The 17,079-nt window shown below is 41.5% G+C and overlaps 1 protein-coding gene across 4 annotated transcripts in view; it reads right to left on the bottom strand.

Annotated features, from left to right (window-relative positions):
* Positions 1-72: 72 nt before the first annotated feature.
* Positions 73-17,079, bottom strand: part of myo5aa (myosin VAa) — a 53,099-nt gene continuing 36,092 nt past the window's right edge. For 2 of the 4 annotated variants that reach the window (XM_087175531.1, XM_087175530.1), the window contains exons 23-40: positions 16,390-16,483; positions 16,099-16,247; positions 15,766-15,879; positions 15,464-15,598; positions 15,093-15,149; positions 14,701-14,928; positions 12,439-12,539; positions 9,163-9,361; positions 7,865-7,930; positions 7,115-7,208; positions 6,869-7,018; positions 6,390-6,544; positions 5,888-5,977; positions 5,506-5,656; positions 5,086-5,368; positions 4,782-4,956; positions 4,511-4,591; positions 73-3,985 (exon numbers count right to left, since the gene is read on the bottom strand). In XM_087175531.1, coding sequence (XP_087031657.1) covers positions 3,833-3,985; positions 4,511-4,591; positions 4,782-4,956; positions 5,086-5,368; positions 5,506-5,656; positions 5,888-5,977; positions 6,390-6,544; positions 6,869-7,018; positions 7,115-7,208; positions 7,865-7,930; positions 9,163-9,361; positions 12,439-12,539; positions 14,701-14,928; positions 15,093-15,149; positions 15,464-15,598; positions 15,766-15,879; positions 16,099-16,247; positions 16,390-16,483 — 2,475 coding nt within the window. In that variant the 3' untranslated portion in view covers positions 73-3,832. Of the gene's footprint in view, positions 3,986-4,510; positions 4,592-4,781; positions 4,957-5,085; positions 5,369-5,505; positions 5,657-5,887; positions 5,978-6,389; positions 6,545-6,868; positions 7,019-7,114; positions 7,209-7,864; positions 7,931-9,162; positions 9,362-10,693; positions 10,775-12,221; positions 12,279-12,438; positions 12,540-14,700; positions 14,929-15,092; positions 15,150-15,463; positions 15,599-15,765; positions 15,880-16,098; positions 16,248-16,389; positions 16,484-17,079 lie in introns of all 4 variants that reach the window. The other 2 variants (XM_087175533.1, XM_087175532.1) reach the window with 2 other exon arrangements.

The raw sequence follows: 17,079 nt of genomic DNA, 5'->3' as shown, positions 1-17,079 counted from the left end.
TTTTACGTAACTGTAATAATCAAATTTTCTAAAAAAAAGGGATGAGGAAAAAAAAATCTCGCACAGACAATCTGACAGTGCTGAATTCTTTTATTTACTTTTACAGATTTGACAATTTATTCCAAGTTTCTTAATTTCTTAACGGTGAACACATTCACTAAGCACAGCTACCAGAAACTACAAACAGTCCAGTTTGTCAAATGTACACATGGGTTTAGAGAGGAAACATTTCAGTGCTGGCTTCAGCATGTTCATACCAGTACCACAACAGCTGGGGTGATGATATATTTCTGTTTTTCATAATTTTTATTTTTTTAAAATGGCACAATCAACGCTAGTGCTGATAAGAACAATGGTAATTTATAATGTCTACGTCATATCATACAACCAACTCTCTCCTTGATGTCAAAATGCAGAGTGAAGGAAATGACATTTTCTCCTGTCTGAGAGGCCAAGAGAAGCCCAGGGGAGCAAGACGCCGCAGCTCTGCTCAACAATACAAACCGATGAATGAACGTGTGTTTTTTCTCCTCTGAAACTAGGCCAGCCTTCCCATTCTACGCTCTCAATACGTCAATCCACAGGGATAGTCTGAGTCTGTGAAGGCTGGTGCTGCAGCCACGAAACTTACAAGAGTGCGTCTTCTTACCTGTGGTTTGGATTCATTGATAATTTTAATAAAACAGCAAGAAAAAAAGCTTTCTAATTAAGAATAGGAAGCATCCAATTATAGGGGGAATGTGGTAGAAGAAGCTTCAGGGGCCAGAGTTGTGTAAGAAGATGGAAATCAAAAGAAAAACAAAAAGAGGCTCTTAAGTGTGAAGTATTTCTTTTTACAGTCCATATCCATCTGTTATTTATCCGACTTCCTCTGCAATGATTAGAAAGTGCATTTTGATAGCAACCCATCTGTGACACCAACTGTAGGACAACAGGACACCTCATCAAATAAAAATGCTCACATCTAACAGTTTATATTCATCTTACAGTGGAAAAAAAAATACTGCACTGACAGAAAAAAAACAATGCCACAATGTTGATAATGTGTGTAAGTCATTCAGATAGCAAATAATTCAGATAAGGCTTTGTCCACAATGTGCAGCTAAAATCATGATACACTTCATTTAACATTATTTAACATTCATATGGTTAATTCATTCCTTCAATTACCGTCTCTCTCTTCAGATATGTACTCTTTACACAGACCAAACGTTAAACTACCAAGAAATCCAAACAAAATATAACAAAAGGCAGATTGATTAAAATGGTCCCAACATATGGATATCAAATTATTTTCAAAGACAAGTGCAACACAAAACAACTTCACATACTAAACCCTCTTTATTCCACTTACAGTTAGTTTTCATCTGTGGCTTGTTTGTGGTCATTTACTGAGATATGTCACTTCAGATCAAACATCTTTATTTCTCAGCACGTACTGTGTCGCTGAGATTTCCCTGGCTCTCAATACTGCAAATACTTTGCATCTTTACTTGGTTTGTTGCTTCCGAAGGCTCATTTCTATTTAAGAATAAGCTTTCAAAAAATAAATTAAGAAAAAGATACTGAGTTCTGTTTTGGTGACCTTTAACAATCTCCTACGTATGTAAGCACCTTAAAAGAAAATCATTTTATCATTAGGGGATAAGGTCTTCAGGCAAAATAAGGTTCACATGAGGGCAAGAGGCAAATTTGGTTGACTACGAACGTTAAGGGCAAAAAAAAAAGTAAGTAAACTAAAAGTGATAAACACGAGGCAGCCAGGACAATTCTTACTGAAGACAAAGGACTTTTTCTAAAAACATGAGTAGATTCCCTGACACTCATCCAATGACTCAGCTACACCACGGTTTCTTTACTGTAAAAAAAAAACCCAAAACAAAACAAAAAGCTGTGGCATGCGGGTTAATTTCTAGTAGCTGGTAAAGTTAAGCCCATGCAGGTTCGACGGGGGCAGCAGCAGCAGTGCATGCTGTACACCACACTGTAGCCGTACTGACTGATGTAGTGCAATAGTCTCAGCCTTAGAAAAGCATGTAGCAAATATGTCTAGATATCTGAACCAAAACAATCTGTGCAGCAAAGAGAAAAAAATCTCTCACTATGTCAGTATTTTTGGTCATAGAAGATCACTAAGCAGGAAGGCATAGGGGTGGACAGGCAGGAGATGAGAGAGGAGTCGGTCCACATGTCTGCAGTCAGTTTTAGTTTGAGGCTACAGCAGAGAAATTAATGCAAAGCTGGACAGATCTGTGGCAAACTCTCCGAAACCACCTTCAGTGAAACCGTTTCTCTCCACTCTGCCCAGTGATACATGGCTTTACGATACAAATAATCTTTACTGAAATAAATAATGACACAACGATAACAGTAAAACATTTTCAAAGCTCTGACTAGAGCTGTGATCAGAGAAGACAAGAGGAGAGGAGGAAGTGTTCAGAGTGAAAAAACCCCCCGGTGACACAGCAGGAAGCAGAGTGTAATATTTGTGTTGTATTGTAGTGTATATCTTTGTAGCCCGTGTGTCCTTGTGACGCTCAGCTCTAATCACAGCTGTAAACAGTAAAGATTGTAGCAGGTTAAACCCTCAGCAGAGTTTTACCCTCGTACCTTTGAAATCTCTCCTCAGTTAAAACCTGTGCAACATTTCTCCTTCCAGAAATGCAGGTTTACGATTACAACAAAGCAACATCTCTAAGTTAAGTGACCTAACGAATAATCATCTGTGCTGGCACTCCTTAAACTATCCTACATAATTTACCTGGTATCGACATAAACAGCCCACAACGGAACTAAAACGGTCTTTACAAAGCTGTTGATCTTGGGAAACGATGGTCCCATCCTTCATATCTGACGCATTTTCTTCAAGGAGGAAGCTTCTAATCTTAAAAAGGGAGGGTGGGGACGGAGGTTAATGCAATAAATAAAATACATGATATATATTATTCATATTTATATGTATTTATATATGTATAAATAATATAGTACAGATGATGAGTTCTGTCTTGGCTTGACTGTTTAAGTGTAAAATGACAGTATACAGAACAAAGCCTGGTTCGTTAACATTGGGTGGAGAGAGCAACATTAGCACTCAACTGGCTTTGTACTAAGACTCAGAATTCACTTTGTAGTACAAACCCAACGTATCAAGCTAGACTACAAGTTACCAACTTATTCATTGTCTCAGCACCTCCTTCGGGGCCTGCTCTCGCCTATGGGTGCGTATATTCTCGCCAGAGAACAAGACGATGACAAGAACGACTATCATAACCACTAGTTGAAACACAGGGGAGGGAGCTGGGCTAATCAGGGCCGAGATCACTAAGTCAGACCCAGGTTTCGATGGAGAGCGAGCACTGGATGCACTGATCTGGTCCTGTGGCTTCTCTAAGAGGCAGGCGTTTATACAAGCAGTGGATGGATTAAAGTGTTTTTCAGCCAGATTTAAACCAGCGGCAGCGACTGGGGGTTCCGTGCGTTTTTGTCGGAGAGGGTGCACCTAAGTGTAGGCGTGCATGTGTACGTTCAGAGGATGTAAGTACTGTACAGATGCATGATGAAAGTTCAGCATGTGGTGGGGTGCGTGTCCAGATTTAGACCAGGGATAAATCAGAGGACTGGATACCAACAGGAGACTTTTCAATAAATATTTTGGCATAATTGCTCAAATTGTGTGAATACAAACCCTAATTTTAAGTGTTTGTGACGCTCACAAAAATGTATTTATTTCTCTTGTGATGACTGTGTATGGGGCTTTTTGGGGCCAGTGGGTGTCATGTGACTTGCAATTCCAACAATGACCACTAAGCCAAAAGCGCTGTAGGGCCTTGGGTTAGACACGGGTGAGGAACCCCAGGTTGAGCGAGCCGGGGATCTGGATGGTTTCCAGGGCGAGGGAGGAGGGGTTGAACGGGAAGGTGACTGGATATATCATCTTTGTGTCCATCAACAACTGGGGACTCTCACAACGGTCTCGCAAGCGAGTCTAAAGGGTAAAAGAAGAGAGCAAATGAGACAGAAATAGTTAATATGCAGTCAAATTTGATTTGCAGAAAAAAAAGGGCCAATTTAAATATTGGAAAAACTAAAAATGTTTGATTTTGATTTTAAAAACACAGTTATATAAGTTACATCCCCACCGCATGATAATGCAGCTGCAAATGATTTAAAATAAATGTAACCTAGTAAATGTCTGCTTGGAGAAGGCATTAAAAAATATAAAACACTAAGCTCTGTTTAGGAAAAGGGTTTGTGTAGAGAAGGTCCAATTTTGTAGCAGGTGGGTCAAAACATGCAAATAAATCAGTAAAGTCTTTTGAAATTCTGCCAGTTTACTAACTGAGGGTTGGGGTTACTCACTATCAAATTCAAATTAACATAACTAGATTCAATTTGTGCTATAATTTGGAGAGTGTAACTTTGTAAAATGGTGTTTCCTGGGGCATTCATGTCCTTTAATTATGTTTAATAGTCTGTCCAGTGCTGTATTGATTCATCTGGAGTAGATTACCTGTATGGTTCGTATGAATGCAACTGACACTCTCTCCTCAAACTCGTTGACTGGTGTGTAGAGGTTCAGGACCTTCACAATCTGAAAGAGAAGAAAAACTAAAAGGTTACGAAAAGAAACACATTTAACCTACAGTTACCAACAAATACCTGGAGTTCTCCTCAGGTTTGTGAAATCATGTGGTCTCTACCTTAATCTTTCAAACGTGACTTCAGACTTATTACAGTCAGGATTATTTGAATGTGGTCTAATAAGAGTCAGGGTGTTTTACCTGAGCAGTGGTGAGGGCCTGGCACATGGAGCAGATGGCCTCAGCGTCCTCGTCAGTCTTTTTCTTCACCTGCAGCAGCTGAGCGGCCTGGATCAGAGGCTCCAGGGTCTCCTTGGCTCCGCATGTCATCAGACCTTTGTCTCTGAGCCACTCCTCCAGCTGGCTCACATTGTACCTACACACACATACACACGATCAGTAAAGTGGCTACAACAGAAACAACATTCAGTTAAAAAAAATGTCATCATATAAATCAGCCCCACTCTGGCGTGGCTCCTCTCTGAACAGCAGCAGCAGCTCCTACCTGATCTGCATGCCTTTGCTCCAGGAGCACATGTCCTTGCGCAGCAGCAGGTTGTTGAGGGTGACAGCTCCGATGATGTAGAACTGCTGCTTCACCACCTGCTTGATGAGCTCGGGGTCGGTGCCGTGCTGACACATGGTGGAGTGGAAGGCGCTGAGCTGCCGCAGGATGGAGTCCAGGGTGTAGGTTCCCTCGTCAGCGATACTGGACGTGCGCTTACGGAGACCTGTGGGCTTCACCCCAGAAACGCCCTGGATGGTCTCGTGCTCCAGCATGCCAGAGACTGTCGAGAACACACACACAAATAGTATTTGCATCATGCATGTAAGAAAATAAAAAAGAGCAACACTTATTATCATTATTGTCAAAACTACAGTAGCATTAAATCGCATGAGCACTCAGACATGTACATTCACATACCTATCATGGGCTGGAGGATGTTCTCCATGCATTTGATCAGCTGCTGATAGATCTGGATGGCCAGGTCACTGATCACCTGTCTGTACTCTGCCAGGTCGAAGTTGGACAGAGAGTGTTCGTTTTGCCTCGATGTGTTGTGCTTCATGAAAGCCTGTGACACACAGACACCAGCAGATAAAAAAGAAAAGTGCCTTTAAGCAGGGTGGGATTTTTTATCATTGTTAATGATAAAAATAATTTACTAAATATCTTTAATATTCTGCATTTATATAAATGTATTTTTTTCTACTTACAAATGATGAAAACACAATAAAGAATCAAAACAACAGTAAGTTAATGATAAAATAATACAAAAAAAAAAACAACCTCCAGTCAGTCTCACCTCATCTCCGCTGTACTGTTTCAGACAGTGCAAGAAGCGGCAGGTGTTGGCCAACCAGAAAGACACTGTTTCAAAGTCATCTCCTCGTTTCTGAGGAAGAAAGACACAATGTGGTCAGTGAACCCGCTTGTACCCGTCATATTGTAACTCCACCAGACCCTCTCCACCTCAAAATATCCTGCAACTTCCTGAAAACAACCATTTTAAGGATTGTTTCACCCAAAAGATGAGAAACATATTTTCTCTTATTACTGGTGGGATCTGGCCACGCAAACAGGCCACGGATGAACTAACCCTTTAACCACCACCCAGAAGCTGAGTACAAACACATTTACTCAGCACTTTGTCTTACCTAGCACATTCGAGGACATGGACTGACCAATGAGCATGAATATTCAAACCCAAACTACAAATCTCGCCCAAAACTCCATCTTCACTTGTTGGGATTTACATCATCCATCAGCTCGTGTTTTACATGAGGAGCACTGCCACACACACATACCTTTAGTATCTTCTTAATACTGTTGATGGTTGAGGTGAGCAGAGTGCGGACCTTCTGGTCATCGTTGACATAGTCGGCATGTCTCAGACACATGAATAGGATGTAGGCTGGCAGACCTGGGATCAGATTCACGGCTACACCGCGAGGCTTCAGTTCTGGAGAGACAGAGGAGAAACGAGTTTAGTCGTGGACCGAGGCAACAAGGATGAAACTCACATGGTACAGATGTTTTTTAGATTTCAGACTGGATAAACCCACAAATCAAACCTTCAATTTCTAACACTGCCCTGCATTGTTCTTAGCTCTCATAATGATTTCATGGAGTATTTTCCTCCCTTTTGAGAAAGGTCTACGTGAAACAAAGGCACAATAGATGATATATTTAACTCCAAAACCCACAACAGTTTCAGTGTTACAGTTGTTACAGTGGAACCACAGAGACACACTAGAGGGCTCATTGGAGAACCTCTTTTTCTTACCCAGGATGAGGTTCTTGACCAGTTTAAGCTCATCCTCCTTCTTGTACTCCAGCATTCCCTGGAAGTCTTTCTCCCTGCGGGGAATGTTGACGGGGTGGATCGGCTCGTCCACCATCTGTCCTGGAGACGTCTGGCCCTCGGTTTGACCCGCTAGGACACACACACAGGACAACGACAGTCAAGTCTGCTCTGTTTTCTCAACACATGTCTTAACAAGACTTTGCTGAATGATGATTTGCCCCGTACCTCCCATCTCTCCAATCCTCTTGGAGTAAACCTTCAGCTGCTTCTTGAGCTTGCGGATGGTTCGGTCCTGCTTCTCCAGCTGCTCCATGAGATCCTGAAACAGACGACAGGATAAAGTGATGGAGAGAGGGCAAGACAAAAAGAAAAAGAAAAGAGTGACAGAATAGTGAAAAGAAGATAAGCCTGCTTCACACTGTCTCCCTCAAGTGGTAAAAATGAAAACTTCAGCACTTCTGTAAATCTGCAAGCTAAAAGGCCAGAAGAAATGATGTATGCTACTGCCACCAAAAATGTGGCGTTTAAATATTGGACATTTTTATGTAAGTGTGGATAAACACCTATGTCAATGAAAAACAATATATGTAGTCAAAAAATATACAATAATAATTTCTAAATTCTTAGAGAAGAACTGAAACTTGTCCAAAGTTCATCCAGCTCTGTCTTGGAAAATATGAATTGTGGAAAAAGAGCAAACAAACAAAGAGGAGGGTGGGGGTGGGGGGCTGAAATCAACATTAAAGCTGCTGGGCTGATTGTTTTGTCAGAAGAAGAGAAGTTGCAGGACTCATTGGCTGTTAGGAAAGAAAAAAGGGTGCAGAGCTGCTCCGCTGTGAGTTAAAAGACACTGCTGCAGAGTTAGAGCAACGCTTACTGCCATTTCATTCAAAACACACAACCTCAGTTAGTGCTAACACACATGCAAACACACACACACGTGCGCGCAGGCAAACACGCGCTGTCTCTACATACAACCATCCGTCGTAAAATGATGACACGAGCTTCTCTGGATGCTGTGGGGTCCTCGGCCATGAGTTCCTGTCAGGTGACACCATCCACACAGATGAGTGTGTGTGTGTGTGCGTGACACAGCGCTGTAAGTGGCTGCTTTGTATGTGAAACCCAAGTGGGATTGAGACCACCAACCCAAACAGCTTTAGAGACAAGATACACTACACTGGGGAAATAATGTGTTGTCTGTGATTCGGAGTGATGTAGTGGAAGTCAAGTAATCCTCGGCTGTGTTCATCGCTTGAAAAGAGCATTTGAGTGTGTTTGTGTGTGTGTTGTTGTTGGTGTGGAGCAGATTCTGGTTCGAAGGCACCAGAGTGATTTGTTACCGTTCTTTAGCAGAAATGTTTTGGATGCAGAGCACAACAACAACACAGCACCTCCCTTGAACCTGAAATCAATAATTTTTGTGAAATGTATTTTCTTATATCCTGTCTGGCGGAGGACGACGATAAACACTAACCCTGCAATGTCGGCACAGCTGGAGATTGTCCGCAAGGTCTTTAGAGAAATGACGATCAAGTGTTTGGGTCACTGTCCTGACTGGCAATGCCACTTAAGTAACATTTGCATCCGTCTTATTTTATTGTTTGATGACTTTTAACTCTTTTAAATTGCTTGTCACAAACAATAATGAAGTGTGACAATGCAGTATTGCTGTCTGTGCTGTAATGGGGAGGAAATAACATGTGAAGGTGAAGATTTCTACCTTTAAATGAGCCACACACCAAGAAGGAGGCACATTGTGCCATCCCAACCACTGTGGTATCCATGGTGGGAGGTTTAGAACAAAGCTTTTGATTTATTTTCATTGCTGGCTACATCAGATCGGTCTAATATGGGCAGCATGTATATTGTAACTTGAAATCTTGAGGTTATTAGATATTAAAAGTCTTTATTTGACTATTTGAGTATAAACTTCATGTTCATTTGGAGAAATGCTTTAAAATTTAGATTTAAAACTTTTTTTCTCCAAGTTTCACTGGCTGAGTATAAATTAAGATGATTTCTACTTTGGTAACTAATTACTTCAATTTTGTAATTGTTAAATTAACAGTCTTACCTGTATGTTTGGGATTCTGCCTCTGTCTGTGTATTTGTACATGAGGTCTCACTGTTGTATCTCTGATGTTTATGTTTTGTAAAGTGTGGCTCAGACTCTTTGTGATGTGCACTTTAACTAAACTGACATAGAAGTTACTTCTCTTCTTCAGCTTGCATGTATCTGTGTGTATATGTGTGTGTGTGTCGCAGCGTACCAAGTTCTCGTTCGTGAGCCGGGTGATCTCGTGTTGCAGACTGGCTTCGATTCGGGCCTCTGGAGGCAGTTGGAGGTTTTGGGCCAAGAGTTGCTGCTGACGATTGTTCTCCTCCTTGACATTCTGCAGCTCGCCGCGCAACGCCTCCACCTCACTGTCGTTACTTCTACGCTGAGTCTGAAGCTGGTGCTCCAGTAACCTGAAGGTGGGGGCGGACCGTGGAGACCAGAGGTGGACGGAGAAGAAAGAAGGGGCGAGGACCAGCGTGTAAAAGACAAAACAAAGAATGGGGGTAAAGAATGGGGGTGATGAGAGAGAAGGAAGAGGAGTGTGGCAGGTGAGAGGATGTGAGGGAAGACAGGAAGAAGATGCGGACAGGTAGATGTGGAGGGAGGGAAAGGTTTGAGGGAGAGAAGGAATATTTTTGTATGCAGAATGAAGTGAAGAAAGAGCAGGAGAGAAAGACAAAAATGAGAGAAGAGGAGAGAAAAAAATCAGTGAGAGAGGGAATGATAAAAGTGGAGGTTTTCACCACAGTGTGGTGGTGCAGGACAGCAGCATGCTGTGCAGCCTCGAGCGCAGCCTCTCTGAACACTCTCTTTATTCTGCTGAGTCATCCAGCTTCACGCTCTTTTAAAGTTGAATCTCGCCAATACAGTAGCCGGTCAAAAGAGTGAACAGAGATGATAGTTTAAGATGAAGCACTGAAGATTTGAGTCATCAGATCCAAGTCAAACAGTGCTTGTGAACAATTCTTAGGGTTTGTTTTAAACATCAGGAACAAAGGAGTTTCTGTCACTGCAGCAGTGTAAGCTGTTAGTGATGAAACAACTGATCAGCTGGTAAATCCAATCTTAGTATCAAAAAAGCTATACAACATACCAGTATCACACATTGCAAACACTATTTGAAGCAAGCTCTGCAGTGAACATTTCGTTACATGAAGCTGTCAACAGGTTGCCATTATAAGTGAGTAAAACAAGGTTAGTAACAGGATGAAGACAAATTCTGCTGAAATGTCTCGTAAATAAAAAGGAAAAATCAAAGCAAAGCGCTGTATATATTACTACACACTATATATTATGGAATGGACCAAATTCTATGTCATTTTTTATTGTATTGTAAAGTCATATGCCAGTGTCTTGTGCCAAAAACATCGTTGTCTACCTTGGCAGGGCTTGTGTAAAAGGCCATATCCATAAAACATAGAGTAGCGTCTTTATGGCGACTAAGTATAAAATAATGGGTGTGTGAATTTGGCAGCAAAACCAGCTTCTAAATCTGTAAAATTTTCTGATTAGTCAATAAGGCTCCCAGGTCACTAAGACCTAATAACAAGCAGTCCTAATGTCCAAAACTGGCAAACAGCTGGACAAACAGGAAGGTAGACGGGAGAGAAAACTCTGACAGGTTGGGAAGGCGTGAGAGAGAAAATATGTGAATGAAGAAAACCAGCAGTACACATCCTTTCTTGTGAAAAGGCAACGTGTCATGCTCAAAAATCACACTTGTGTTTGAAACACAATAACACCTGATGGTCTCCTTTAAGCCCTGATTAACCAGCCACAGCTCTCCGTCCTCATTCAGCTTATGGAAGTCTGGAGCGGCGGATCTGACCGACACACAGCACAAGGGAACATGAACAACACAACAACAAAATAAAAGGTGGGATGGGTGGGTGGGGGTGGGGGGACAGACTAGACGACGTGGACAAGAATATGGTTATTTAAATATGAGATGTCGGCTTGTTGATGTGTGTATGCTTCTATCTCCCTTTTGGTGACTATTTGGCCATTTAATCATGCTGGTACCAACTCACGTTTCATTTCCTGTCTTGTGTATGTGCAGCCTGCTGTGTACTGTGCATTTTCTACTGAACATGTAAATTAGTTGTATTTTATACCAGTGTCACTATGTGAGTGAGTTTGTTCCTGCGTTCATTGTGATCTGCTGACTGAACTCTGATGTGGGTGTGTGAACAAAGAAGGGAACAAGCAACAAAAGGAGCAACATGGGAAAAATGAAAGGAGGAAAAAATGTAGTGATGCACAGCAAAACTTTTTGGGAAACTCTGGGGAGTTAAAATGCAAAGACATGATGGTTTTATTATCTTAAAATTTAGTTGCGTAGACATTGTTCACATTTGCTGTTAATTATCTACTGTAGTTACATCACCAAGTGTAATTAATGATGTAAGTAAGGCCAATGAGACGAGAACTACTGGCTGCAGAGGAAAGTGGATTTAATAAATGGAACAAAACCTGTGGAAAACAAGGGTGGGTACTAGCAAAAATGTTTAAGGGTCTATAACCATACACTTCCTTAAAGGTGTGCTGCACATCTCTGAACATAAAAACATGATTAAAGACGTATAGTAACGTATTGCAAGAGGGTCAATTCATGCAGTATTCATGCCAAACTCATTCCATGAAGCTGAGAGAGGGGGGTCCTACAACAGCATAAAACCTGCTGCACAGTGAGTGTGTGAGGACGTCACTCTGTGGCTCTACGGATTGATAAAAGTCGTATCCCTTTCAGCTCTGACGTGTCCATGCTTTCATGCCACACATTTTCTTACTGCTGCCCTGTATATGGAGTTCTGCAACATCTCCAAAGACAGACCAGAGCTGTTGAAACCACAAAGTTTCATTGTTTAGAGGTAAACCGGAAACTATTTTGAGTCTGATCCTTCAGCAAGACACTCGACTCTTGTTAATGCTGAACTATCAAAACACATGCAGGCCTACAATCCCCGCATCTTCACTCAAAAGCCAAATACAAGTTCCTTGACTGCAGTGAGTACCAGTAAACACACACCTTCTGTTAGAGCATAATAAAGAGCTAAACTGTAGCTAGAGCTGTTATATTATATTCATCATGCTGTTAGGGCAGAAAATGCCACGCAAAGCTACCCAAGCTTTCATCAGCACAGCAGTGTGAGTCTGCTGTTTCAGCTTCAGTAGTATCAGATCACTTGTATCATTTTTTAACCCTGTTCAGCAACAGCGTGGCCATGCATGCTCTGCTCCATGATGCATAGGCCACCTCTCATCCGTTACCTGAGCCTACTCAGGAGATCACTGACTTCCAGCGGCTTACGTATGAACCTAGGAGATCTGCACGGGACAGAGAGGCGTTCACAAACACACATACGTTCACATGCAACAATCAGACAGACATCATATTGGAGCTTGATAAGATATTAAAATGGATAAACAAAAGTTAAAGGAGTCAGAGACATGGAGACGTGGAGGAGTAATGGCTGTAACATAGTACCTGTTGGTGTCTTTGAGGCCTATGTAAGCTTGTTTGAGTTCATCAGCATCCTTCAGTTTAGACACATCCTCAACATAGACAGACGGCTCTGTCATGGTCTCCTGGAAAAAGGAGAGAGAAGGTGGAGGAGATATTAGGAAAGAGGGATAAACGAGAAAGAATAACACCACATTTACAGCTGGTTGTGAAGCTGCATCACAAACCACATCATCACCTCAACTGCTGGGATTTTCATATGGGTTAGGTGTATGAACAAAGACAAGAGAGTCAATGGTTTCATTAGTGTGCATTTACACTGCTATGAGCAGTCAGCGTGTGTTGTTGCTGACGAGTCTCTGCCAGCATCAGTGTCGCTGCTGGCTACGACTGTCCTTTTACCCTGACAATCATGAGCCAGCTGGAGCCACAGGCTGACACAGTGACAAGCCATCAAATGAGACAGCCATCTATCTACGGGGAACATCAAGGCTGTGGGCTCTTTTTCTAGCTCTCAGGAGACAAGAGGTGCTTGTATGAGCTTGACACTGCTGATAGCTGAGCACCGGCTGATGAGTAACATGGGCTAAAGGTCACTTGTGATCAAAATTTGGATAGTTTTTGAGAGTGTTGGAGCAGGGTACATTTGACAGATGTGTGACAGTTTCATATAAAGACAAGAATTAATTTCTGCACATGATGAGATGTAGACAGATGTTCACATTATCCACAGGCCGCAATTTGAAATATAACTTGTCGAGAGCTTGGGGGCCACCGTACTGAATGTACTACAGACTGCGTTTACAAGGATGGATGCTAAATGGATTCTGTAAAATGACCACAGAGCAAAACTCTCAGAGACGTTACAAATAATCCATAAACCCATTCAGCCAGACAAAGGACGAGACAGATGAGATAGTCAGACTACAGCCAGAGGAGAGGACAGAGTCTGCGTGTAAAGCCTCTTACAGTAAGAACTGCTGATCTTGTGTCACAGCAACTGATTTTACTGTGGTTTTTGTGTCATCACCAGGCTTAACAGTGTATTTTGTTTCTAACCATTATTCAGTTCCCTGTTCTGTTCTGGTTCCAGTGTAAATTATTGATGATAATTTCCGTGATTCAATGTGGGGTTCTAAGTATTACTATGTGTTCAGATTAAATTCTTTGTTGTAACCACTTTCTCTTAACGTGCTCTCTTTACTTCACTCATCAAATTGAGTGTGTGATTTCCCACAGCTCCCTGAGAACAGGAATCTTTCATTCAGGGGAACAAGATCACGTGGTGACCGAGGGGGAAGTTTTTCATTATACAGAAAAGTAGCGCCTCTTAAAGTCTTGTAGAAAGTAAAAAAATGTTTTTTTCATTTTAGGATACTGACACTAAAACCTGAAATTTGCAGTTGATGTTGTACTTTTGCAACCACCAGCAGCTTTAGTATGTTTAAGTTGATGCTGATAAAAAGTAAGAAATATCCACCACTAAAACAATACAAGATACTTCATCCATAGCTGTTTTTTTTAGGTCTTACGTATTTATGGGGTCTGTTTTAATTTTCCTAACAGTGCTGCTAGGTCTTGTACTTGTTTCTGAAAGAATCAAGAGCAAACTGGACATGGATATTTTACTCTGTAGTTTGTAAATCAAACTGATTCTGCTGGATCAGCTTTCTTCACTGAGGAGGTTTTATAGACACGACACACCATGAAAGTGTCAGATTTTCATGCATGATGCAGTCTTTCAACTGTACCTTCTCATCCTGTGGGAAAGCATGGATGAAGGAGAGAAGGTGGAGACAGGAGAGTTAGACACACTGAGGGTACAGTGAAAATATTTGCAACATACAGTATGGACAATTTAAATGTGAATTTGCCCCAAAATCTAACAAAAGAGTGCTCACTCTGGTTCAAATGTCACTCAAAAAATGTTTTTTTAATTAGGATTGGACTACATGAACACAGCATAAGAGCTATTTATCAAATATCAATTTTTTGTCAAAATATATTTAAACTGATCTTTAGTCCGTGAGAGATCTCAGCCAAATTCTTTTGTTACTTTTCTGGGATACAGACAAACAGAGAAACAGACTGGGGTGGAAACACATAAATGTAAGAAGGTGGATTCAAGCAAGCAGCACACCCTCCACCGACATCTACTGTAGCTCCACAGTTAAAACCCCGTGTGAAAAAAATAATGACACCATTTGACAAAAAGAGCCTAAATGTTTAGTTATATGTGGATGTTTACAGCCTGAATACTAACAAATGATAAGATACTGTCTTTACCTTGTGGTGCATGGCTTCCTTCTGGCTCACCAGCTGGGAGCGCAGGATCAGCACCTCCTCCTTGCGAACCTCCAGCTCCTCACAGGAGGCATTGAGCTGATCCAGCAGCACCTTGTAAGCAGGGGAGCCTGGGGCACCGGCGCCTGTAGCTGCGTCACCCAGCAGGCTTTGCCTCATCTCTGCCAAGTCATGTCTAAGCTTCTTGTTCTCTGACTCCAGCTCCTGACGCTGCGAAGTGAAACGACTCGGCGTTACGGTCAAAGTAACAAGTGAAAAATTAGGCATTTTGAAGTTACCTGGCTTTGGATTAAGCATTTCTCAGAAATCAATGGATTTCAGTTGAAGGATGTGTTTATGCATTTTTTGTACTTCACCCTAATATGACTACTTACCTTGAGTGACTCATACTCCAGCTCTGCCCCACGAGCCTTTTTAAACTCTGCATCATCCTGAAACAAGGAGCAAAAAATGGTGATGAGGAAACCTGACGGACTGGAATCAGGTCAGCCTTATAGGAAAAAAGGTTCAGCAAACCTTTCTTCCAATGTCTATATCTATCAATCAATCAATCAATCAATCAATCAATCAATCTGGATTGTGTTCATAATTATGAGAAGCCTCTTTACAATTATAATTATATGAAAGGCGTCTGTATGTTTACAACCCTTTCCCATAGGTTAAAACACTGCTATGAGGCCTATAACATTAAGTGTTATGAAATTTATCAATAAAGTGATATATGTCAGAGGGACCATGTCAGTACCCTGGCTCTAGCCCGCTGGAACTGCTCCTCTTTGTTTTCCAGTTCGTTGCGCAGTGACTGCTTTTCTTGCTCCAGTTCTGTGAGACGTTTCTGCAGCTTGAGGGTCAGAGAGGTGTCGATTCCTCGTGTCACATCCTGCATGACAGTGAAATGTTAGGAGAGTATTTGCCCAGTAGAAAGTATTTAAACGCTAAAGTTCTTGATCCACAACTCAAACTGTGATGAACACATTTCAGAGTAGAAACAGTGTCTGGATATTTCCTCTTATTAAATGTGATAATATTTAATGCCAACATGCTTACTTCGGTGGTACGGGAACCTTCTTCCAATTCGGCGTACTCTGAGTTGTAGGTGTACTCTGACTCGTTGCTGCTGTGAGTGGAATCTGTTCTCCTGTGACCAGGCTTGGAGACATTCTTTGGATTGGAGAGAAAATCAACAATTTAAACTAGAAAATAATAAACTCAAGTTCTCCCTGCTGCATAATGGGTGACACACATGCGTTCAGTTAATTTGCTGTCTTAGTGTTTTGTCTATTTTAGCAGGTAGAGTAGAAGAAAACTGTATGATTGTGCACACACATAAGGTAAACATCTCATGAATAATGACTAGTGGTGTGTGTAAGTGTTCCTCACCGAGGAAAGAGCCATCTCCTCCTTCAGGTCGTCGTATTTCTCCTCGAGGCGAAGGTGTTCTGTCAGGAGATTCTGGTAGCGAGACCGTTCCTCGTTCAGATCTGTCTCCAGCTGCTGAGTCTCCTCTGCTATCACCCGCGCCATTTTCTCTGATGAGACAAAACAATAAGTAGTTTAAAAAAAAAAAAAGAAACATATTGTGTGGTTTAGGAGACAGCTATATGTTTCTACACGATGAAGACGGATGTGTTGCCGTAAGTTAGTATGATTTATGTGGTGATGTTCGCATACCTGTCATCTGCTGACTCTGTTCCTGAATCAACCTGTTCAAGTCGTCCTTCTCTTTCTTCAGCAAGCCATTCTGGTCCTTCAGCTCCGAGACCATCTAACCACACACAGAAATGATCCTTCAGTAACATCTTGTGAAAAGCTGGTGTAAAACTGACTGCATGTTGAATGTGAAATGATCAGTCCTACTATAAATGTGACTGATCCACATCTTTCATTCAATACATTACTGTAACTCCTAAGTCTCAAAAGATGCTCAAAACAAGTGCTCCTCATTCTGAAAAACCTCCTGGGATATTTGAAGTAAAATACAAAGAGTTATGTTCCTGCAGATCTGAGTCCCAATCAGCTCCAGCAGTGTAGTTTTAAACTTTGACCTCCATGTTGAGCGACACAAGAGAAAATAATGATTAATGAAATAAACACAAACAAAGATTGACTGATGGATTTAAAGGAGAAGTTCCTTTTGTAGTTCAATAAATTAGTGAATTGTAATTAATCAGAGGTCATGAAATTTCTGGGTAAGAACTTTGTTCTAGAGTTTATAGATCAAGATCAAAATATAATAAAAACAAAGTGCACAACTTAAATAGCACTCACTCACTCGCTCGCTCGCTCACTCACTCACACATGCACACACACACGCACACACACACACACACACAGTTCAGTGGCTACCTCACTAGAACGCTA

This window comes from Seriola lalandi, unplaced genomic scaffold (assembly GCF_002814215.2).
Source record: "Seriola lalandi dorsalis isolate HSWRI2012SDOR001 ecotype SW California unplaced genomic scaffold, Sedor1 jcf7180002054474, whole genome shotgun sequence".
NCBI classification, from domain to species: Eukaryota; Metazoa; Chordata; class Actinopteri; order Carangiformes; family Carangidae; genus Seriola; species Seriola lalandi.
The sequence above is the reverse complement of the archived record's forward strand: the minus strand, read 5'-3'. Positions and strand labels throughout refer to the sequence as shown.